Below are 21,504 nucleotides of genomic sequence, written 5' to 3' on the forward strand. Positions count from 1 at the left end.
GGGGCTAAGCAGAGGGGTATAAAGGGTATAGGCTCAGAGGCCAGGAATCAGGTCAGAAGGAAGTTGGTGGGAACAGACACTGGGTCTGAATGGCATGTGGGTTGGGACAGGAGCCCTGGAGGTGCATCCTTTAGGAGTAAGGCAGGAAGCAGGGTATGCATTCACTGCTTGTGCATGCAGTGTTTGAGTATGGTGGGGCCTGGGGGCTAAGCTGGGCTGCCCAGAGCAGGATGCACAGTTCAGTTCAGTTCAGTAGTATGAATATTCATGCCTACTGCGTATGAGGCCACCAGGATGGGTGGGACTGTTCCTGCCTGCAGAAGCCTGCAGGATGGCTCAAGCCTTTTCCTCACTCTACAGGACTGGACTTAACAGCCTACTCTGCTCTTGCCACCTCTCCAAGGCCTAGGCTCAGGGCCCACAGGGTTCTATAGATAAAAGATGCTGGGTCCAATGAATCAACATACTTTATTAAATGCTCTAAGTGCCAGTAGAGGGCCCTGGACCCTTGAGCAAGTTTCAGGACTCCTCCTTGGATTCAGGCTGGTCTTTCCCATCATGCCTCTCACTCCTAGTCCAGACTTCAATGCTGGAGGCTCCAGACTTCTGCCTTCCCTCTGGCTCCTCCAGTCATCGTCTCCAATGGAGAATCCTTCCTCCTTCCAGGGACGGAGGCTCAGGAAAGAGCGCATTCATAAGCAGTCTAGCCTGACATGTTCTCCCATCAGATGCCCTGGAGGGCACCCCAGCTTGTGTGACTGCCTGTAGGATGGCCTTCCCGGGAGGACCAGGGTTCCCTCAGTGCTCTCGGCTTTTATGCTGGGGGTGGTAGGCAGATGTCTGGTGCTCTTTAAGGTCAAAGGCATCATGGCCTTCCCTGTGGAGCACAGATAGAGGTCAGGGATCACAGGTGGCCCCGCAACTCTCCCAGCCCCAAAGAACATTCCACCTGCACCCACCGGAAGCAGCGGACACAGTAGAGGTCTCCGTCACAGCTAGCACAGCGCAGGGTGGCATCCTCATTGCAGATACAGCACCAGGGGAGCTCCTCTTCCTCAGCCTCAGGCCTGGCGGCCACGGCCTGAACATTTGGAGAGCAGGGAGGAATGGGGGACATAAGGTACCCGATGGGGTCTGGGAGGGCGGCTGGAGGAACAGTCGGCCAGGCAGGGAGGGAGGCTGTGGTGGCGGCCCAGGGGTCTGTGTCTGGGGTTTTCCTCACCTCAGGCTCTGCCCTGCAGGATTGGGCTTGGGGTCGGAGAGCTGGCTCTGCAGGGATGTTAAAGCCACTTGCCTCATCCAGGGCAGCTTCTTCAGTGAGCTGTGGACAGGGCGAAGACGTACAGCTCCCCACTCCAGGCAGCCCCGCCAACACACAGTATTTCTGCGCTCTGTGGCCTTAGCTCTTAACCCATCTTCCTTTATGTTGTCTGTGGCTGCTGATACCCCATCTCAAGGGCCCAGGGGCAGGTCTGTGTCACAGGGGCAGGGGGGCCCAGCTAGAACAGGAGCTGCACAGTGACTAGCCATCGAGCCCCAGAGTGGAGGCAGAGTGAATGGGGTCAGGTGGGTGGTGGGGCAGTGTGGCAGGGACAGGACAAGGGGTGGTCGGGTGGGTAAGGCGGGGCCGACCTGCTGAAGGACTCTCTGGATGGCTGTCTCCTCATCCTCTTCGTCATCACTGTCTGGAAGGCGGTAGTCCTGTAGGGTCACTTGAAGAGGGAGAGACGGGAGCAGGGGAAGAGGAGTGAGGTTGAGAGCTCACCTGAGTGGCTGTACTTCTGCCCCCAGCAGAGGTTTGGTTTCCAGTGGCACGTGTTCCACAACTGAGCAGCCTTTGCAGCCATTCTGATCAGATCCTGCCCCACCATGCTGGGCTGGAGGGCATGAACAGAAGGCTCCGTACCTGAAGGGACCCAGGGTCCCCTGCCCCCTGAGGGCTGCCACTTGTTCCTCATCCACTGCTTTGCCCTAGCACCTTCCTCGTGGTTCTGGGTGGAGCTCGATAGACCCCTGGGCACAGGGACCCCCAGCCCCTGACTCAGCCTGGCAGGGAGTACAGCCACTGTGCAGTTTGGCCTGAGGGTGAGAGTGGGGAGGACTGCCCAGTGGACATGAATGAGTGGCTGCTCTCCAGCCTCTACCTCTATCGGGGTCGCGTCCCTGCAGCACGGCCAGGCGCTTGGCGAGGGCCAGGATCCGCTCCTGCCTTGTGTTCTCCTCCCGAAGCGTGACTGCTGCCTCAGCCAGCAGCCTCCTCTTCTCCTCCTCCAGGGACCAGGTGGCCTGTCCCTTGCAGCTGGTGCTCTGGGCCCCTGGGTCCCCCTGGTTGAGGTCATTCTGGATAGAGGCGGCTGGAAAGGGTGATGCATTCAGGGAGGCAGACATTTCAGGATCTCTCATCAGAAACCACTGAGCCCGTTTCTCAACGTTTTAAAAAAAAACACAGATTGGGTTTCCCTGGTGGTGCAGTGGTTGAGAGTCCGCCTGCCGATGCAGGGGACACGGGTTCGTGTCCCGGTCTGGGAAGATCCCACATGCCGAGGAGTGGCTGGGCCCGTGAGCCGTGGCCGCTGAGCCTGCGCGTCCGGAGCCTGTGCTCCGCAACGGGAGAAGCCACAACAGTGAGAGGCCCGCGTACCGAAAAAAAAAAAAAAACCCACAGATTATCAGCTTTTTGTTCAACAATAGCTCCTGTGGTTTATATTACAAATAAAATTAGTATTTCCTCCATTATCCCAAATGTAAAAAACTAGTAATCTTAGACATTTCTTTTTCAATTATATCCATCCCACCCACCTGATATTTTAACATGCTGCCCTTAGGGTAGTTGCCCCATGGTATGAGAATCACTGCCCAAAAGGAGCAGGATATGGGGAGGTCAAGGTCCAGCCAGGCTCTCTGCCTTACAGGCTGGAATCAGCATTTCCAGGGAGCAGCGCAGAGAGGACATGAGGGAAGCTGAGGTCTTGAACGTCACTAGGCAGGAAGAATTTTACCAGAGTGGGTGTGGCTCTGACATGGTGACCTTTAGCTCAGAGTTTCAGAGTAAGATGTTTGAAGTCAGTCGGCTTCGGGTTCAAGTCCCAGCTTTGCTACTTAATAGCTGTGTGACCTTGGTCAAGTTCCTTAAGCTCACCAGGCCTCAGTTTCCTCATTTATCAAATACGGATAATAACAGTTATTATAGGATTACTGAGGCTATTCAGTGAGATTGTATCTCTAAAGCAGGGTTTTTTTTTTTTTTTTTTTTTTTTTTTTTATTTTTTTTTTTTCCATGCCACTCTCTCGCTTTGTCCCAGTAAAGCAGGGTTTCTTAATCTTGGTTCTATTGACATTTTGGACAGGATACTGGCATACCTTGTTTTATTGAGCTTCGGTTTATTGCGCTTCACAGACACTGCCTTTTTTTTTTTTTTTTTTTTTTACAAATTGAAGGTTTGTGGCAGCCCTATGTTGTCAGATGATGGTTAGCAATTTTTAGCAATAAAATATTTTTAAATTAAGGTATGTACATTGTTTTTCTAAACATGCTATTGTACACTTAATAGACTACAGTATCATGTACATAATTTTTACACGCACCAGGAAACCAAAAAATTTGTGTGACTCACTTTATTGCAGTGGTATTCAACTGAACCTGCAATATCTCTGAGGCATGCCTGTAATTCTTTGTTGCAGGGTTGTCCTGTGTATGTACGATGTTTAGCAGCATCCTTAGCCTCTGCTCACTAGATGCCAGTGGTACCCTATGAGTTGTGACACCCAAAAAGTCTGCAGACGTTGCCAAATGGGCCCTGGAGGGAAAATCATCCATGGTTGAGAACCACTGCTCTGAAGCTTTTGAACAGCAGTGTCCAAAAGAATTTTTTAAGATGATGGGATCATTCCATATCATGTCTGTATTTGTGCTGTCCAAGATTGTAGCCATGAGCCACTTGTGGCTACGGAGCACTTGAAATGTGGCTGGTACCACTGAGGAACTGAATCTTAAATTGTATTTAATTTCAACTAAACGTAAATAGCCTCTTCCTCCTCTTTGTCATCATCATCATCGTTGTAGAGAACATTCACTAAGCATTTACTATGAGCCAGGCAGGGTCCTAAGCGCTACTGGATTAGCTCATTTCCTCCTCATGACTTCCCTGTGAGGTAGGTTTTACCACACATTCCTCCATTTTACAGATGAGGAAAGTGAGACTTAGGTCAAGTAACGTGCCGAGGGTCACACAGCTAGTAAGAGGTAGAAAAGGGAATCACTGTCTGAGCCTAAAGCCCACATGCTTATCCACTAGGCCTACACTGGCTCCCACTGGAGTAAACACTCAATAAATGGTAGCCTTTGTAATGTTGACTATTCTCTGATTGATGTTCACCTCCCAGAGCGTGGGCAGCAGAGCCTCTCCCACCTGGGGAAAGAGTCAGGGCAGATCCCTGGGGGAGCTAGGTGGAGAAGATACCTGGGCCTCCTCGTTCCCAGCTCTCATCAATAGCCACCTCCGCTGCTAGCTCTGTCAGCAGATCCTGTGCCTGCTGGGCCTGGGTCCTGGTGTCTGGTGGCTGATGTGCCTGCTCAGAGGAGGGAACCTCAGTGGGGAGCAGCGTAGGCAGGAAGCCACACCATAAGGCTCAGAACAGTTTTAGGTCAGGGGTGGATGCTGAGGAGTTCCCAAAGCTCAGGGAAAGGGGACAATTCCAGAGCCCACATAATCAAATAGGTCTGGCAGTCCCCAGCAGGACCAAGGGGCCACTCTTTCCTGCCCCACCCAATCCTGCTGCCTGTCCCTGGTTCCTTGGTCTGGCAGCAGGCCTCAGGAGCAGGAGGTACTCCTGCAAAGTATCTAAGCATATACGTATCTGGGCTTCTACTGGGTCCTCGTCCCAGGGCCTCCATCCCTCCAAAGCCACAGCACTCACCAGCTGGGGGGTCTGAGAAGGTGGAACTCTGCCCTGCAGTGAAGCAAGCCGTGCCTCCATCTCCTGGGTGGAAGGGATGGAACCCTGGGGTGCATCCCTCAGTGCAACTAGCCTGGCTTCTATCTCTGCCTGCGAGGGCACTGACTCTGCAATTGGCATAGAGAAGCCTTGTAAGATCCAGAGGAATCCTAGTCCCACGAGCCCTGAATAGTGTCTTTTCCACCCTGTCTGCCCCCACTCACTGGGCTTGTTCTCCTGGCGGAGCCGTGCTAGGCGCTCAGCAATGACTTGGTCTTGCTGGGTCAGTCCATGGCTCTGGGGAGTGTTGGGCTTCTGCTTGGCTTCCAAGGCTGCCACACGCCTGGCAGGATATGAGATAGAGGCTCTTAAAGAATGCAGAAGGGAGGGGTGAAGGCACTCACTGTTTCCCATTCAAATCATTTCTAGGCAGCTAGGGAGGCCTCCAACAGACAATTTTCTGTGGCGCTGGCTCATGTCACCCTGCAGCCCAACCCAGCTGACCGACGGGAGAGTCCAGATGAGAGGGTGAGGTCTACCAAGAATCTTTTCTGGGGAAAGGACTGGTGAGCTGCTTTCTAAGCCCAAGAGGGCAGTCAGGAGCCTGAGAGGTAGATATTTTCCTGATCCTGTGCTCATTTGATCTGTAGGCTGGGAAGAGACTCCTACCCTATGGCTCCCTTGTCCTTTCCCCATCCCCATTTGTCTCTGTCCCTTCAGCACTTACTTCTTATAGTTCTGAGGTGGTGACCACTTGGAGGCATTGGCAGGAGCAGATCCTCTATAGAGAAGAAATCTGGTGTCAGAAGTCACCTGCCATCTGCCTGTCAGTGTCCCCCACCCCAAACACTTCCTGGGCTGACTCTAGACATAGAGCACAAGGCTGTGAGGCCTAGCCATCTGCCTGCTGCCATGCTTGGCTGAACCCTCGACCATATTGGCTTCTCACCTGGTCAGAACCTCATGGCACTGCTTGCAGACTTTCTGTTGGGTGTTTCCAGCCCGGGGAACTGCTGCACTGAAGCTAAGGCAGCCGGAACAGAAGACCCGGCCACAGTTCTTACAGCCGTACTACAAGAAACATGAAGCAAGGGATCTACCTCTCACCTGCCCCTGCAGGCTCCTCCCTGGGACTCTCCAAACACACACAGAGAGCAGACACTGGAGTTGTGACCAGCTGCTGGGAGGAGGATGAGGAGTGGGGCCCCTAAGGACTGGGGAGAGACAGGGGTGGAGGGTAAAGCGATTCCTCAGTCTCCAGTATTCTATTCAAATCTCGAAAGCTTCATGCAAAATTCCCATGCTTTCTACTCTGTCTTCAATTCCCTGACACTGGAGTGTAAAAGACAAATAGGCAAAGCCCCATGCTTCAGGTCACTGACTCTTCAAAAAGGAGAAACAGTGCAGAGCCCATGCCTTCTCTGCTCTAGCAGAGATGAAAGGAGGCTTGACTCAGAATGGGATGGTAACAGTAGCAGCCTCCATTTATTAAGCATTTACTGTGTGCCAGGCACTAAACTCAGTACTTAACTTTCACCACCTGATTTAATCCTCACAATTTATACACACTATCTTACTTATTCCTGATGACCACCATTATTATTCCTATTTTAAACGGGGTCAGAGAGGTTACACGACTTGCCCAAATCAAGGTCACCCCATGAATGACAGCAGAGCTCAAATTTGGATCCTGACCACTTTGACTCCAAAACCCAGGTTTCTGAGTGCTACGTGGATCTGCTTCCCTACCTGCTATTCATTCATCCTATCTGGTTCCTATCTCCTGGTCACAACTGAGGCTGAGGAAGCCTGCAGTTTACCAGGGAAACTTGGCAGGTCTGGCCTGAGGACAAGTGAGACTTTGCCATGGTGCCCTGGGGCAGGAGAAAGGGCAGTAATCTAACTCAAGAAACCGGGGAAGGGCTTGCAGGTGACGGTTTCAGAGCAGAGAGAGCAAAGGGCGTGGTGTGATGGAGAGTAGGCTGTGGAGAAGCAGAGTGGAGGGAAGGAAACAGCCGGATCCTACACTTGGCAGACAGAAAAGCCTAGATTTCCAAAAATGACAGGAGCCCAATTTACAGTTTATGGGGGACCTCTCACCTCCAGCACCTCACTGGACCCTCACACCAACCCCGAAAGCGAGGGAGTGTTAGCCCCACTTTATAGAAATGGAAACTGAGGCTCAGTGACTTCATCAAAACCACACACCTGGAGAGGGCCCGTAAAAACAAGTCTGCGAACTGCAAGTCCTGTGCATTTCCCTCTACTCCGCGCCCTCCCCTAGCCCTCTAGCCCCCGGGGAGAGAAGACTCGCCTCCTTCTTGAAGAGGGTGAACTTGACAGCGCAGCCGTAGCACCTATTCTCCATCGTGGTTGTCTGCGCGGCGCGGCAAGGCCGGCGGAGCTGAGCTCCTGCGGCTCATATCCAGGACCCCGTGCACCCTCACCCAACCCCGCCGTTACTCTCCACGCCCACTCGCGCGGGCCAACCGAGGCCTCCGACAGGAGAATCACTACGGTCACCTCAGCCCGAGAGCACCAGCGGCGGACGCGAGGGCTGTTGGGAGTCGTAGTTCATTCACTAGTGCCCGCTTCCCTCAGAGGCAGTCAAGCCTAGTTCAGATCACGACATTTCCCAGGAGGCTAAGCGCCTTCCTCAGGCTTGGGTTGGGGGGGGTCGATAGTCCCCGGGAATCCCCACACGCTTAGGCTCTTGGGAGTTGTGGTACTAATCCAGTCAGGGTTGGAACCATGGCGGTGACCAAGGAGCTCTTACAGATGGACCTGTACGCGTTATTAGGTATCGAGGAGAAGGCGACGGACAAAGAGGTGAGAACTGGGGCGAGGAGGGCCGATCCCGAGCGACCTGGCGGGCTTTCCCGTCTTGGCGCCTCGCCCGCGGCTGGCACCACCAGCTTTCCACGTTCGGCCGGGCCCTGAGTGGGGAGCGAGGGGCGGCCCGACGGCCTCAGGTGGGTTCCCAGACCTTTCCTGAATGGTCTGAGGGCCTCACGAGGAAGAGGGGGCACGAGAGGGAGGCTCCTAGCGCGGGGAACTGTACTGTGCTCTCCCCGTGGCCCTTGCCTAGAATGGGCCGCGGGTGAGTCTGTGAGACAACCCTAGCCTACTTCCTGCGCCTGCGCAGTGTCAGCCTTCGATTCCGCATCTATCTAAACTGTGGCAGGGGGAGCTTCATTGTCTCTCTTTTGCTGGCTGATTTAACTCTGCTTAGAGCCTAGGGCGGAAGAAAGGCCAGGTCTCAAGGCTCCTCCATTTCTTTTTCATACCCTCCGTGGCAGTGTGACCTATGACTCTGCCATCTCTATTTTCTTTTTACATCCCAGCCCTTTGACTCTTTTCAAGTAGTAGATGCTCAGGTGTTGCCCTCTCACCATGTGCTAGTGGGCCAAAATCAGGAGGATCAGAAGGATAAGGCAGATGACCTAGAGTTTCACGGGAAGGCGTTGATAGATGTGTCAGGGAGTGGGACACTGATCAAGCTGTAATTAAGATTTATGTTACTTTCCCCTGGATTATGGTGGTAGCTGTAGCAGTGTAGGAAGGGGAGGCAGATAAGCCACCAGATGGAAATTAATGCCTGCAGATGCCCCTGTACCTCCAGGCTGCTCTGCTCATCGGCAGAGCTTGTGAGAAGAGGAAGCTCTGGGGCAGAAAAGCAGGGAGACCCATAGGGCCCTTGTGGAGGGATACTGTCAGCCTGTACAGAACTGTTCCCTGCAGCTGCAGCTGAAATCAGAAGTGGGCCATGGGGATGTATACACAGCACCAAAAGCATCTGTTACACCTATCTCATAAGTCTAAATGTTCACTGTTAATAATGCCTAACACCTATATAATACTATGTGCTGGACACTATTCTAAGTGTTCTACATTTGTAAATTGTTTAATTAGTACTTCGTTAATAGTGAGAAATTACTTTGGACACTTCACACCAGATCTAGCCAGTGTGTTGGAACCTCAAAGTTGAGAACTCCTGAGGAAGGCAATTAAGAGCCACTGATGTATATATTAATCAGAGAAGTGACATAATCAGATTTTAAAGAAAATATTCAACATCAGTGTGCAGAAAGGACACAAGTAGGGGGTGGGTAGAGGAGCTGCCACTAGGGGGTCAGGTGGGGCTGTTGTCTAGGCAAGAGGCCAAGGTCTAAGCAGCACAGTGAGGTTAGGATTCAGTTTTCACTCAGGTGAGATAAGGGATAGGTGAGACGACTTTTTTTTTTAAGAATTTTAAAAATATTTATTTATTTATTTTGGCTGCGTTGGGTCTTTTGAGTTGTGGTGGCACGCGAGGTCTTCGTTGAGGCATGTGGGATCTTTCTTTGAGGCGCGTGGGTTTTCTCTCTAGTTGTGGCGCGCGGGCTTTCTCTCTAGTTGTGGTGTTCAGGTTTTCTCTCTCTAGTTGTGGTGCGTGGGGTCCAGAGCGCATGGGCTCTGTAGTTGCAACTTGTTGAGGTGCGCGAGCTCAGTAGTCGTGATGTGCGGACTTTGCTGCCCTGCGGCATATGGGATCTTAGTTCCCTGACCAGGGGTCGAACCCGCGTCCCTTGCATTGGAAGGCGGACTTTTTACCACTGGACCACCAGGGAAGTCCCCTGGAATCATTCTTGATACCTCCCTATCCTCTCACTCTTGCATCTAGTCCATCACCAAGTCCTAATGAATTCACTTCTCAAATAATCTCCAAACCTGTTCATTAATCTCCATCTCCACCACCACCGCTCCAGCCCAAATGCCCATCAACTTCCATCTGAATGATTAGAGTGGCCTGCCAACTCATTTCCCTGCTTCCAGTCTATTCTATTACACTCTGTTGCACTCCTCCAATTTGTTCTACTCACGGAAAATGGAATAATCTTGGTGCTCCTTTAAAACCCTATTGCACTTTTAATAAAACATGCAATAGAATTTCTTACCCCTTCTTACATGCTTTTCCCTCTGCCGAGAACTCTTTCTCCCCTTCTGTTAACCTGGGTTACTTTTACTTGGCTTTCAGAACTCAGCTTAAATGGCACTTCCTCAGAGAGGCCTTGCCTATTGTACTTTCATAGCAGCCACTTCTCCTTTCCAGCACTTATATCAGTTTGCAAGCATATATTCATTTGTGTGATTATTTATCTCATGCCTTACTCCCCTCTGTACTCTTAGCTCTGAGGAGCAGGTCTGGTCCATTCACTTCTGTAGCATCCCCTTCCTGGTGACTGGCACAGAGTAGGCTCTCAATAAATATTTGTTGAATGAAGGAAGTAGCAGCTAAGAGCCCACTGGAACAACTTGGCTTGAGAATCAGGAGATCTGGGACCTCATTCAGAGCCTGACTTTCCTCAAATGTAAAACGAGGGAGTTGGGCAAACTATGACTTCAGGGGTCAAATGGCCCATGACCTGGTTTTTAATGAGCCATGAGCTGAGAATGGTTTTTCATGTTAAAACGATTGTAAAAAAAACAACCACGACTCAACAACAAAAAACCGAATAACTCAATTAAAAAATAGGCAAAGGACTTGAATAGACATTTCTTCAAAGAAGATATATAAATGACCAATAAATACATGAAAAGACGTTCAGTACTGCTGGTCATTAGATAAATGCAAATGAAAACCACAGTGAGATACCACTTCATACTCATTAGGATGGCTATTAAAGAAAAACAAAAACAGAAAGTTACTAGTGTTGGTGAGGATGTGGAGAAATTAGAACCCTTGTACATTGCTTGTAGTGCAGCTGCTGTGGAAAACAGTATGACAATTCCTCAAAAAATTAAACATAGAATTACAATATGATCCAGCAATTTCACTTCTGGGTATATACCCCAAAGAAATGAAAGTAGGGACTCAAACAGGTATTTGTTTTTTATTTATTTTATTTACTTTAGGCTGTGTTGGGTCTTCATTGCTGCACACGGGCTTTCTCTAGTTGTGGAGAGCGGGGGCTACTGTTTGCTGCGGTGTGTGGACTTCTCACCGCGGTGGCTTCTCTTGTTGCGGAGCATGGGCTCTAGGCACGCAGGCTCAGTAGTTGTGGTTCGCGGGCTCTGGAGCACAGGCTCAGTAGTTGTGGCGCATGGGCTTAGTTGCTCTGCGGCATGTGGGATCTTCCCAGGCCAGGGATCAAACCTGTGTCCCCTGCATTGGCAAGCGAATTCTTTTTTTTTTTTTTTTTTTATGATTTTTTTTTTTTTTTGTGTGTGTGTGTGTGTGGTACGCGGGCCTCTCACTGCTGCGGCCTCTCCCGCCATGGAGCACAGGCTCCGGACGCGCAGGCCCAGCGGCCATGGGTCACGGGCCCAGCCGCTCCGCGGCATGTGGGATCCTCCCGGACCAGGGCACGAACCCGCGCCCCCTGCATCGGCAGGCGGACTCCCAACCACTGCGCCACCAGGGAAGCCCGGCAAGCGAATTCTTAACCACTGTACCACCAGGGAAGTCCCTCAAACATATTTGTACACACATGTTCATAGTGGCATAATTCACAATAGCCAAAAGGTGGGAGCAGCCAAAGTGGCCATCAACAAATGAATGGTTAAACAAAATGTGGTATATACATACAATAGAATATTATTCATCCTTGAAAAGGGAGGACATTCTGACACATGCTACAATATGGATGAAACTTGAGGGTATGATGTTGAGTGAAATAAACTAGTCACAAATGGACAAATATTATATGGTTCCTCTTGTACAAGATTCCTAAGAGTAGTCAGATTCACAAAGTAGAATGGTAGTTTCTGGGGGCAGGAGAGTGAGTGTGGAATGAGGAGTTAGTGTTTAAATGGTACAGAGTTTCAGCTTTACAAGATGAAAAAAGTCCTGGAGACTTATGGCGGTAATGGTTGCACAATATTAATGTACTTAATGTCATAGAACTATACACTTAAAAACGGTTAAAATGGTAACTTTTATGTTAATATATATTTTATTTTATATATGTTTTACAATAAAAACAACCAACCAAAACAGAATAAAAACAAAGAAGAACATATGTCACGGGAATTTAGAGAGTCAGCAAGTCCCAAAGGTAGATGTTTTTGTTCCCCATCCAGCCCTAAGGGAGACAGGTGGGGTGAGGTATCATTTTCTTGTAGGAAGGCTTTGAGTTGAGGACCCAGGTTTGGTGTGGAAGTTCTTCGGGGGAGAGGATAACGCCCCAGGAATCCAGTCTCCTCCTAGAATCTCAGGCAGTAAGCCCCAGGTTCTTATGTGCTAATGCACATGTGCCTGTGTGCGTGTATGTGCGCACACACACAGGACAGGGCCGGGCCCTAGAGCCTGCCAAGATGAAGAGTAGGTCATGGATTAATGCCACTTGCAAACCTTGAAAAGATTCTGAATTAATCTCAGGGATTATTTAGGTGACTGCAATGGCCTTCTAATCCTTTTCCTAGTTCTGTTCTTGCCCCCTTGAGCCTCTTCGCACAGCAGCCAGAGTGAGCCTTTAGATGGTAAATCAGATTGTGTTACCTCTGCTCCCAGCTCCCCAGGGGCTTCTCATCAGTGTTAGAATGAAGCCTGAAGGCCCTCCCTGGCCCTTGGGGCCGTCAGTGCCTCTCTTGCATGTTCCCTACCACTCTTCCCTTACTCACCGGGCTCCAGCCACATCAGTCCTATAATTTTTTTTTAATTGTGGTGAAATATACATAACATGAAATTTTCCATTTAAACCTTTTTTTTAGTGTACAATTCAGTGGCATTAAGTACATTTACATTGATATGCAACCATCACCACTGTCCATCTCCAGAACTTTTCCATCATCCCAAACTGAAGTTCCATAACTTTAAACGTTAACTCCCTATTCTCTTCTCCCCTCAGCCCCTGGTAACTACTATTTTACCTTTCTTCTCTATGAACTTGACTATTTTATGTACCTCATACAACATGCAAATATATAGTATTTGTTTTTTTATATCTGGCTTATTTCACTTAATGTAATGTTTTCAGGTTTCATCCATTTTGTTGAATGGATCAGAATTTCCTTCCTTTTTAAGTCTGAATAATATTTCACCATATGTATATACACATTTTGTTTCTCTACTCATCTTTTGATGGACATTTGGGTTGTTTCAACCTTTTAGTTGTTGTGAATGGTGCTATTAGGAACATGAGTGTATGAATATCTGTTCGAGTCCTGCTTTCAGTTCTTTTGGGTATGTATCCCACAGTGTAATTGCTGTATCATTAAAATTCTATGTTTAATGTTTTGAGGAACTGCCATACTGCCTTCCACAGCAGCTGCACCATTGCACATTTCTACAACAAATGCTCAGTCGTTCCAATTTCTCCACATTCTTCCCACCACTTGTTATTTTCGGTGTTTTGGATAATAACCATCCTAATGGATATGAAAGAGGCCTCCAGTGATATTTTTTCAAACTCACCTAACACATTACTGCTTCATGGCCTTTACATTTGCTAGTCCTTCTGTTTAGAACATCTCTTTCCTGGTAGTTGTATATCTCACTCCCACACCTTATTCAGATTTCCATTCAAGTATCACCCCCTACTCTCTCAAAGACTTTCAGAAGTCGTACATCTAATTACTATACATTGTATTACATGCCCATTTGCTTACCATTGGTCTCCCCCATTAGAATGTAAAAAATCCAGGAAGGAAGAGACTTACTCTTTTATGTTTACTGCTATGTCTCTAGCACCTAGAACAATGCCTGGCCCTTGATAGGTGTTCAGTCAATCCTTGTTGAATGATTGAATATGTATTATTACTTTCTTATGCAGTCATACTTTGTGGCAAAGTGAAATTACTAGACCAATCAAATATATTTACCAAAAGTAAATGTATTTAAAAGCTTTTTAAAAATTCTCTTTCAGGAAAGTGGTGCCATCTTACACTTCCACTGGGTAGGCAGGAGATCACCCCATCTCTCAGCTGGCAGCTCCCAGCCTGACTCTCGAAAACAGCATGCTGTGTGCCCAGTGCCTTGCACACACACACACACACACACACACACACACACACACACACACACACACAGAGCAGGTCCCACAGTTCATTAAATGAAACTTTACAGTGTTCTCCCTGCCTCTTTTGTTTTTCTCTTTCTTCATCTGTGTTTTCGAGGAGGGTAGAAACATTTCCCACAAACACCATTCGATTCCACAAACTTTTAAGTGCCTACTTACTGTGTGCCTGTCGCAGAGCCTGGTGCTAAGGATACAAATGTGAAGAGAGCAGTTCCTGGAGGGTCACCCCATTGTGTCTGTTTCCAGCCTCTCTGTCTCTTGCTTTTGTGGTCCATCATTTTGAAATGCAGAGGTCACAAAGTTGATAATTCTAGAAGGTGATGCTTTCTAATCAGATGGTGATTTCCTAGAGAGTGTAACTCATGTAGAAAATGACAGCTTTTATAACTAATCTTAACAAGTAAGGCCAAGAGTCGTTGTTTGTTACATCTACCGTGTGTTGAGAATGGATGGAAATCATAATACAGAGCCTTGAGCAATTCTAAATGTACGTTTATAATCATCTTTGTACTTATCACCAGTGACAGTTAAGAAAGTGGACTTTAGAGGCAGACTGCCTGGATATTGGCTCCGTGACTTACCTAGTTTGTGACCTTGAGCAAATATTTAACCTCTGTGTGCCTTGGCTTCCATGTCTGCGAAATGGGAATGGTGGCAGTCCCTCTTCGCCGGCCTTGTTATGAGGCTCAGTCCAGGCAAAACACTTGGCAAGGCACTTGGCACAGACTCACTACAAGTTCCCTCATGCTGTTATCATTGTTGCTCCACCTTCCTTACACTGTAAGTGCTAATGTCCAATGCACATCTCCCAAACTCATGTCTAAGTTTACCCTCCACTCCTCACACCTTCTCACTCATTCCAGTCCTGATAGACCAGTGCTGATTCACCTCACACTACACCAGTGATTCTCGACCAAGGCAGTGGTCAGGGTAGAAAGGCGGTGGGGCATCAGGTAGAACAAAATTGAGGATCAGCAGAGTTCACTATTCAGTTCAAATCTACAAATGAATGGAGTATGTCACCATGGACAAGGGACTGTGTAGGCATGGTGGGACTTCAGAGCTGAAGAAGACATCACTTCTGCTTTCTGACAGCTCACACAATATAGTAAAGAATGAATTCTGAGGTAGAGTGAAAGAGGTGGAATAAAAGTATATAAGGAGGGCTTCCCTGGTGGCGCAGTGGTTGAGAGTCCGCCTGCCGATGCAGGGGACATGGGTTCGTGCCCCGGTCCGGGAAGATCCCACATGCCGCGGAGCGGTTGGGCCCGTGAGCCATGGCCGCTGAGCCTGCGCGTCTGGAGCCTGTGCTCTGCAGCGGGAGAGGCCACAGCAGTGAGAGGCCCGTGAACCGCAAAAAAAAAAAAAAAGTATATAAGGAAAATGCTGTCAGAATAAAGAGGAAGACAAGATTCATATGATTGGCAGGATCATGGAAGACTTCCCCTGAGGAGGTGTTTTTGTGCAAGACCTTGAGAAGAGAAAAGAATATATCACAGCAGGGTTAAAAGGGATCATCATGGTCATTTACTCTCTTCATTTTATAGACAGGAGGATGGAGGTCCAAAGAGGCTATGGAACTTGCTGAGATCACCCAGTGAGTGAGTGTTGGGTCAGACTGGAGCCCCAGTTTAATATTCCTTCCACTGCTCTGCAGTTGACATGTGAATTTCTCTCCTGTCTATAGCAGCCTTGCCTTTCATTTGAAGCCCTTTGAAGGGTACATAACTCACTGTATCTTGGCAGGTATTACTTGGTGAAGCTTTAAAATGCATTTTGATCAACTGTTTGAAGACTGAAGTTTTAAATGTATTTACCAGGAAAACTACCATGGAAACTTAATATTCATCTTTTCAGTTTATATTTTATTATTGCTTTAAGGAAAAGGCTGTTTTACCTGTTTGCTAGCTAATTATTTTTTAAAGGGAACTTTATTTTTATTTATTTATTTTATTTATTTTTGGCTGCATTGCGTCTCTGTTGCTGTGCGGGCTTTCTCTAGTTGTGGCCAGCGGGGGCTACTCTTCGTTGCGGTGCGTGGGCTTCTCACTGCAGTGGCTTCTCTTGTTGCAGAGCACAGGCTCTAGGCACACGGACTTCAGTAGTTGTGGCTTGTGGGCTCTAGAGCGCAGGCTCAGTAGTTGTGGTGCATAGGCTTAGTTGCTGCGCGGCATGTGGTATCTTCCCGGACCGGGGCACGAACCCGTGTCCCCTGCGTCGGCAGGCGAACTCTCAACCACTGCGCCACCAGCGAAGCCCGGCAGGAGGATTCTTAACCACTGTGCTGCCACCAGGGAAGCCCTAATACCTTTATTTAAATCACTTATTTCTGTTATACCCTAGAATGTGATACATTGACATTGTTTCTTACAGATTTAAAAGGAATAAGTTTTTGGGCTTCCCTGGTGGTGCAGTGGTTGAGAGTCCGCGTGCTGATGTGGGGGACGCGGGTTCGTGCCCCGGTCCGGGAAGGTCCCACACGCCAAAGAGTGGCTGGGCCCGTGAGCCATGGCCGCTGAGCCTGTGCGTCCGGAGCCTGTGCTCTGCAACGGGAGAGGCCACAACAGTGAGAGGCCCTCGTACAGCAAAAAAAAAAAAAAGGAATAAGTTTTTGAGGACAGAGAAGGACTTGAAGCAATGACATGAAGGGATAGAAGTCAAAGTGCCTGGCATGACAAGGAATAGGACATTGCCTAGGGTCTGTTGAGGGTGTGGCAGGAGTTGAATCTGAAAAATGTGGTATCTCGGCTTCTAGGCCCTAGGGTGGTTGGACTTGATTCTGTGGGCATCTGGGGGCCATTTCTGGATTTGAGGTGAGCCTGACTCAGTCCACTGTCTCCAATGGGAGCCTTTCTCAAAGCCTCTTACCTCCAGACCAGGCACTGAGGCCTCAGGGTTGGGCAGTGAGCCTGGTTTCACTTGACAGCTGTCCTTCATTCACCAAGGGCCTGACCAGCACTGGGTGGGACCAGGAGCCAGGCCTCCAAGTCCTCTCTGTACCTCTCTGATGGTTAACTCATTCCTGGGTTTGTCTGTCTGGCTGAAACTCTGAATTTTTGAAGTTCCTTGGCTGCCTGTTAAGTCAAAAGGAATGATTCATTTGTGTTTGTAAGCTGTAAGCTATTCATTAGCATTCAAGATAATACCTCATATTTACATGACACCAAAGTGCTTTCACATAAATTATCTCATTTGATGTGATCTTCAAAGCCTGTGAGGGCTTCCCTGGTGGTGCAGTGGTTAAGAATCCTCCTACCAGTGCAGGGCACATGGGTTCGAGCCCGGTCCGGGAAGATCCAACATGCCACGGAGCAGCTAAGCCCGGGCACCACAACTACTGAGCTGGCGCTCTAGAGCCTGCTTGCCACAACTACTGAGCCTGCGTGCTGCAACTACTGAAGCCCACACACCTAGAGCCTGTGCTGTGCAGCAAGAGAAGCTACCGCGATGAGAAGCCCGCGCACTGCAACGAAGAGTAGCCCCCGCTCACCACAGCTAGAGAAAGGCCACATGCAGCAACAAAGACCCATCCCAGCCAAAAATAAATAAATAAATAAAATATTTTTTAAAAAAAAGAATACATAAGAATCTAGGGCTTCTCTGGTGGCGCAGTGGTTGAGAGTCCGCCTGCCGATGCAGGGGACACGGGTTCGTGCCCCGGTCCGGGAAGATCCCACATGCCGCGGAACGGCTGGGCCCGTGAGCCATGGCTGCTGAGCCTGCACGTCCGGAGCCTATGCTCCACAACGGGAGAGGCCACAACAATGAGAGGCCCGCGTACCGCAAAAAAAAAAAAAGAATCTGTAACTTAAAAAAAAAAAACGAGTGTGGGGCTTCCCTGGAGGCGCAGTAGTTAAGAATCCGCCTGCCAATGCAGGGGACACGGGTTCCAGCCCTGGTCCGGGAAGATCCCACATGCTGTGGAGCAGCTAAGTCCATGTGCCACAACTACTGAGCCTGCACTCTAGAGCCTGTGAGCCACAACTACTGACCCCGTGTGCCACAACTACTGAAGCCCACACACCTAGAGCCCGTGCTCTGCAGCAATAGCAGCCACCGCAGTGAGAAGCCCGCGCACCACAACAAAGAGTAGACTTCACTCGCCGCAACTAGAGAAAGCCTGTGCGCAGCAACGAAGACCCAGCACAGCCAAAAATAAATAAATTAATTAAAAAAAAAAAAAACAAGAGTGTGAGGTATGCAAGGACTATTAGCTCCAATTTATAGATGAGAAGACTGACACTGACAGAGTTTGATTTGCCCAGCATAAGGTGGCTAGTAAATGCAGAACGCCTGCCCAAACCTGCATTTTCTACTCCTATTTCAGAGCTGTTTTCCATGACTCACACCTTAGGAGCAATTAGGGTAACAAGATATGGGTCTGCGGGCCCCAGAAAGCCTTGTGTTCCCATCTGTGACACAGATAGAGATTTGACTCTGTGGGTAAAGCTGAACGACCTGGGTGAGCTCAAAGGGTATTAAGCCGACCCGGACAACTTGAGGAAGTATGTTAAAATTTGTGTTAAAACTACCACAGTGGAGTTTTCATTTCAGCTAAGGTAGAATTCAAAATATTCTCCATTTGCATAGCTGCTTTCCCTATTTTTGCTGTTCCTGAATACTGTTATTTGGTTATTATTATTTTTCTTTAAATTGACTCACTTGTTTTTACTAATATAATTTGTTTATAAAGGAAACCAGTGTGTAAAGGGGAAAAAAGAATGAGATGTAGGGAGTACCAGGGCCCAGAGAGAAAGAGTTCTGCACCTGGGCAGAGGAGAGTGGCTTTGGGGGTAGGCACCCAGGTCTCCAGGGGTTAAGAGTGACAGCAGGCTGTGGGGAGAGGTGAGGGGCCGCCAGACCCAGGGTATCTGACAGATCTGAGGGGTGGGAATCTCCAACCTGATAGAAGAATGCAGGTGAGGATTTTAGAGTCTGAGCATGATGTAAGCCTGCTTAGGGTAAGGGTAAGAGGGAGAGGCCGGGGCCTGAGAGAAGGGGGCATCGGAGGAGGAGAAGGGCTGTAGACTGTGCGCCCGGTGGATAGCTGGCTTGGGGAAGTGGGCTGAGAAGGAGGGCAGGGAAGGGGTTGAGGCCCAGGAAGGGATACTGGGAGTGCTAAAGGGGGACCCAGAGGTGAGAGCCCGAGGGGTATGAGGACCAGAAGAGTGACCTCAGGATGGGCTGGGGATCCAGATCCTTTAGGGTGCATAGGGGCAACATATGGGGAGAAGCAGCCCAGGCTCTGTGCATGGTCTCAGTTGGTTCAGGCTGCACAGGTCACTGTCCTGAGTCTGGACTGTGGGCCATGGTTAGCAGACTACAAGAGATGTTGGTGTGAGGTCCGGGTGTCCCCAGCATCTCGTTACCACCAGCAGGCCCACATTTTGGGAATGTTGAACTAAGGGGTGCTGGTCTGAGGGGTGGCTGGCACCCTGCTTGCTCAGAGCCTTTGGAGCAGTCTGGTTTCCGCAGGAATTTGGGAATTTCTATGTAGTGCTGTTGCAGTGTGGACCACAGGCTGTAAGGAATGAAAGTGGCCAGTCTTTTAGGCAGAGGGGACTTCCAGGTAAGTGCCTAGAGCTCTGTGGTTTACTTCCTGCCTATGACATCAGGCAGGCACATAACCTCTGGTGTTGTGGTTAGTACAGGGTTGGGGAACTGTCTGCCTCCCCCAGGCTTAGGGAGAAATTACTGCCCAGGCCTAGATTACTGACTGTTCCCATTCCTGGAACTGGGCCTGTAATGGCTTCCTAGCTGATTCACTGGCATGGTTTGTTCATTCAGTACCTGTTGTCACATAGAGTGACCTCCCTGTGTGCCCTCTGTATCTGAGTCTGACTTACGAGTCTGGCTTTTGAGAACTGGGCTTAATTACTTGTACTGCTTACTTGGCTCCAAGTTTTATTATAAGAAAGGATAGCAGCCTTTTAAAAAATAATGATCTCTTCTATGTAGGGCACTTTTCTTTTAAGTTTAATGATGGCTATTTTATATTTATTGGACCCCTTAGTGCTTGGCTTTTTTGTGTGAGTCAGGAGTTCATTCCTTATAAGAGGTGAAACTGAAGGCAGGTGGATTGTCAGAGGCCCTGTTGTGTGCCTGGCGCCACGCAGTGGAGATGGCGGGAGACCCAGCTCCAGGCTCCTTTCCCTGCTCTGGGCTCAGGTTGCTGTGAGTGGCGAAATCAGTTATGGAGCCCCGGGAAGGGCTGAGTGGGTGGCTGCTAATTCATGACTCATTATTCCCCTCTGTGATGTGGGCTCTGGGGGGATAACATTTAGTTCCCACTGCAGTTCTCTTATCAGTCTGCTGTAGTGATTTCTTCCCTTTTCCAGGCTTAGTTTCTCAAAAGGAAGTGTTAGCAGGTAGAAGGGGAAATTATGAAATAGTGTGGGAAGGTCTCCTAGGGTTGGGATAGCACCCACTTCTTTCTGCTCTTCAATAGGCCTGAAGTAATTGACATAGTTGAGGCTTCCTAATTGTGTTTGGTTGAGAACAAATGGACATGTGCCCCTTTCATTCAATAGATATTTACTGTTTGCCTACTGAGTACCAGGTGCTGTCTAGTGCACAGTTCTGGCCCCTGGGGATAGGCAAAACTCCCTGCCCCCTAAAGCACATTCCCTTTATTCGTAAGAACCCCCATAATTTCCTGTACCTGTATGCCCTCATTTGAGGCACAATCATAACCAATTTATCTGTTTTTCCAGACCATACCAGAAAAGAAACAGCAGATAATAAGCACTTCAGAGACAGGCTGGCATCTGGCACAGTCTAGTAGAGGCTGACTGGGGAGGAGATAGAGGAACTATAAAAAGAGTAGAATTTAAGATCATTACCACCTAAGGAAGCGTAGGGAAAGCCTGACTCTGCCCTCAGTAGCATCTGAACATGTACTGTTCAGTAGTTTCTGTTCTGAATGATGATCCTGAGATATGGAAGACATTAAATTCAAGTAGTGTCCTAGGATGGGGAAAGGCAGTAATATTTTAGAAAGACATCAGGAGGAAGACCACACTTCTGCAAATTGGAGTTTAAAGTCCTCGTGGAGCTTATGTTCATCTGAGATCTCTGTTATTCTGGGGCTGAGCCTTGGAGACAGCCTGGTCCTCCAAAAAACCATGGTCTGGGCAGGGGGCTTTGGGTGAGAGGCCCCTCAACTGTGAAGGGGCCCCCTTTCTGTGAAGTCTCAGGAAATGCAAATGAATGTTTCCAAGTGCTAGAGAAACCTGGGGATTTAGGAGAAACCTATAGGTAAGGAAGGAAAACTGCAAGTGTTAAGACAATTCAGTAGCTTTTGGCACCTTCCAGTGGCTGCTTCAACCTTGCCTAGGTGTCCCAGCACTTGCAGACTCGGTTTCATAGAGGAGCTGCCAACCCGAATGCCTGGGATTAGATGGTCCTGTCTTTCTCTCACATCATTACATGTAGGATCCTACTGTTTCTTTGTTCTTCTGAAAGTTCCTCTTCCTTCCCAACTTATCATAGTTAAGAAAAATATTGTTGCATCTTTTTGCCCTGAATCCAGCCTCTTGAGCTGCTAGCTAATAAGGTAGAATATTTCATA

At 48.9% G+C, this 21,504-nt stretch overlaps 2 protein-coding genes across 11 annotated transcripts in view; one reads left to right on the forward strand and one right to left on the reverse strand.

Moving 5' to 3' along the window:
* Window positions 1–449: 449 nt before the first annotated feature.
* On the reverse strand, window positions 450–7,409 carry ZFYVE19 (zinc finger FYVE-type containing 19). Of its 3 annotated transcripts, none has more exons than XM_032621195.1 (11): window positions 7,250–7,401; window positions 5,885–6,006; window positions 5,663–5,716; window positions 5,160–5,278; window positions 4,918–5,063; window positions 4,461–4,569; window positions 2,145–2,354; window positions 1,633–1,712; window positions 1,223–1,269; window positions 960–1,081; window positions 450–877 (listed from the first exon to the last, which is right to left on the reverse strand). In XM_032621195.1, the coding sequence occupies exons 1-11, from the start codon at window positions 7,301–7,303 to the stop codon at window positions 693–695; spliced, it is 1,248 nt and encodes a 415-aa protein (XP_032477086.1). In that variant the 5' UTR covers window positions 7,304–7,401; the 3' UTR covers window positions 450–692. The 3 variants fall into 3 exon arrangements, with proteins under 3 accessions (XP_032477086.1, XP_032477087.1, XP_032477088.1); XM_032621196.1 differs by having other exon boundaries at window positions 1,223–1,321; XM_032621197.1 differs by lacking the exon at window positions 5,663–5,716 and having other exon boundaries at window positions 1,223–1,321; window positions 7,250–7,409.
* A 184-nt stretch (window positions 7,410–7,593) lies between these two features.
* Window positions 7,594–21,504, forward strand: part of DNAJC17 (DnaJ heat shock protein family (Hsp40) member C17) — a 40,333-nt gene continuing 26,422 nt past the window's right edge. For 7 of the 8 annotated variants that reach the window (XR_004348272.1, XM_032621199.1, XM_032621202.1 and 4 more), the window contains exon 1: window positions 7,633–7,764. Coding sequence is in view for 7 of the 8 variants with exons in the window: in XM_032621199.1 (XP_032477090.1) it covers window positions 7,687–7,764 (78 nt within the window). In the remaining variant the exon portion in view is untranslated. Of the gene's footprint in view, window positions 7,765–21,504 lie in introns of all 8 variants that reach the window. The other variant, XM_032621203.1, reaches the window with a different exon arrangement.

The sequence above is a fragment of the Phocoena sinus genome, chromosome 2, assembly GCF_008692025.1.
Source record: "Phocoena sinus isolate mPhoSin1 chromosome 2, mPhoSin1.pri, whole genome shotgun sequence".
Taxonomy (NCBI): Eukaryota; Metazoa; Chordata; class Mammalia; order Artiodactyla; family Phocoenidae; genus Phocoena; species Phocoena sinus.

Coding starts and splice junctions, on each gene's coding strand:
- ZFYVE19 (XM_032621195.1), bottom strand. CDS start 7,303: ATGGAGAATAGGTGCTACGGCTGCGCTGTCAAGTTCACCCTCTTCAAG. Junction 5,717..5,884: donor TGCCATGAGGTTCTGACCAG/GTGAGAAGCCAA, acceptor TCTTCTCTATAG/AGGATCTGCTCCTGCCAATG. Junction 1,082..1,222: donor CCTGCAGGGCAGAGCCTGAG/GTGAGGAAAACC, acceptor CCAAATGTTCAG/GCCGTGGCCGCCAGGCCTGA.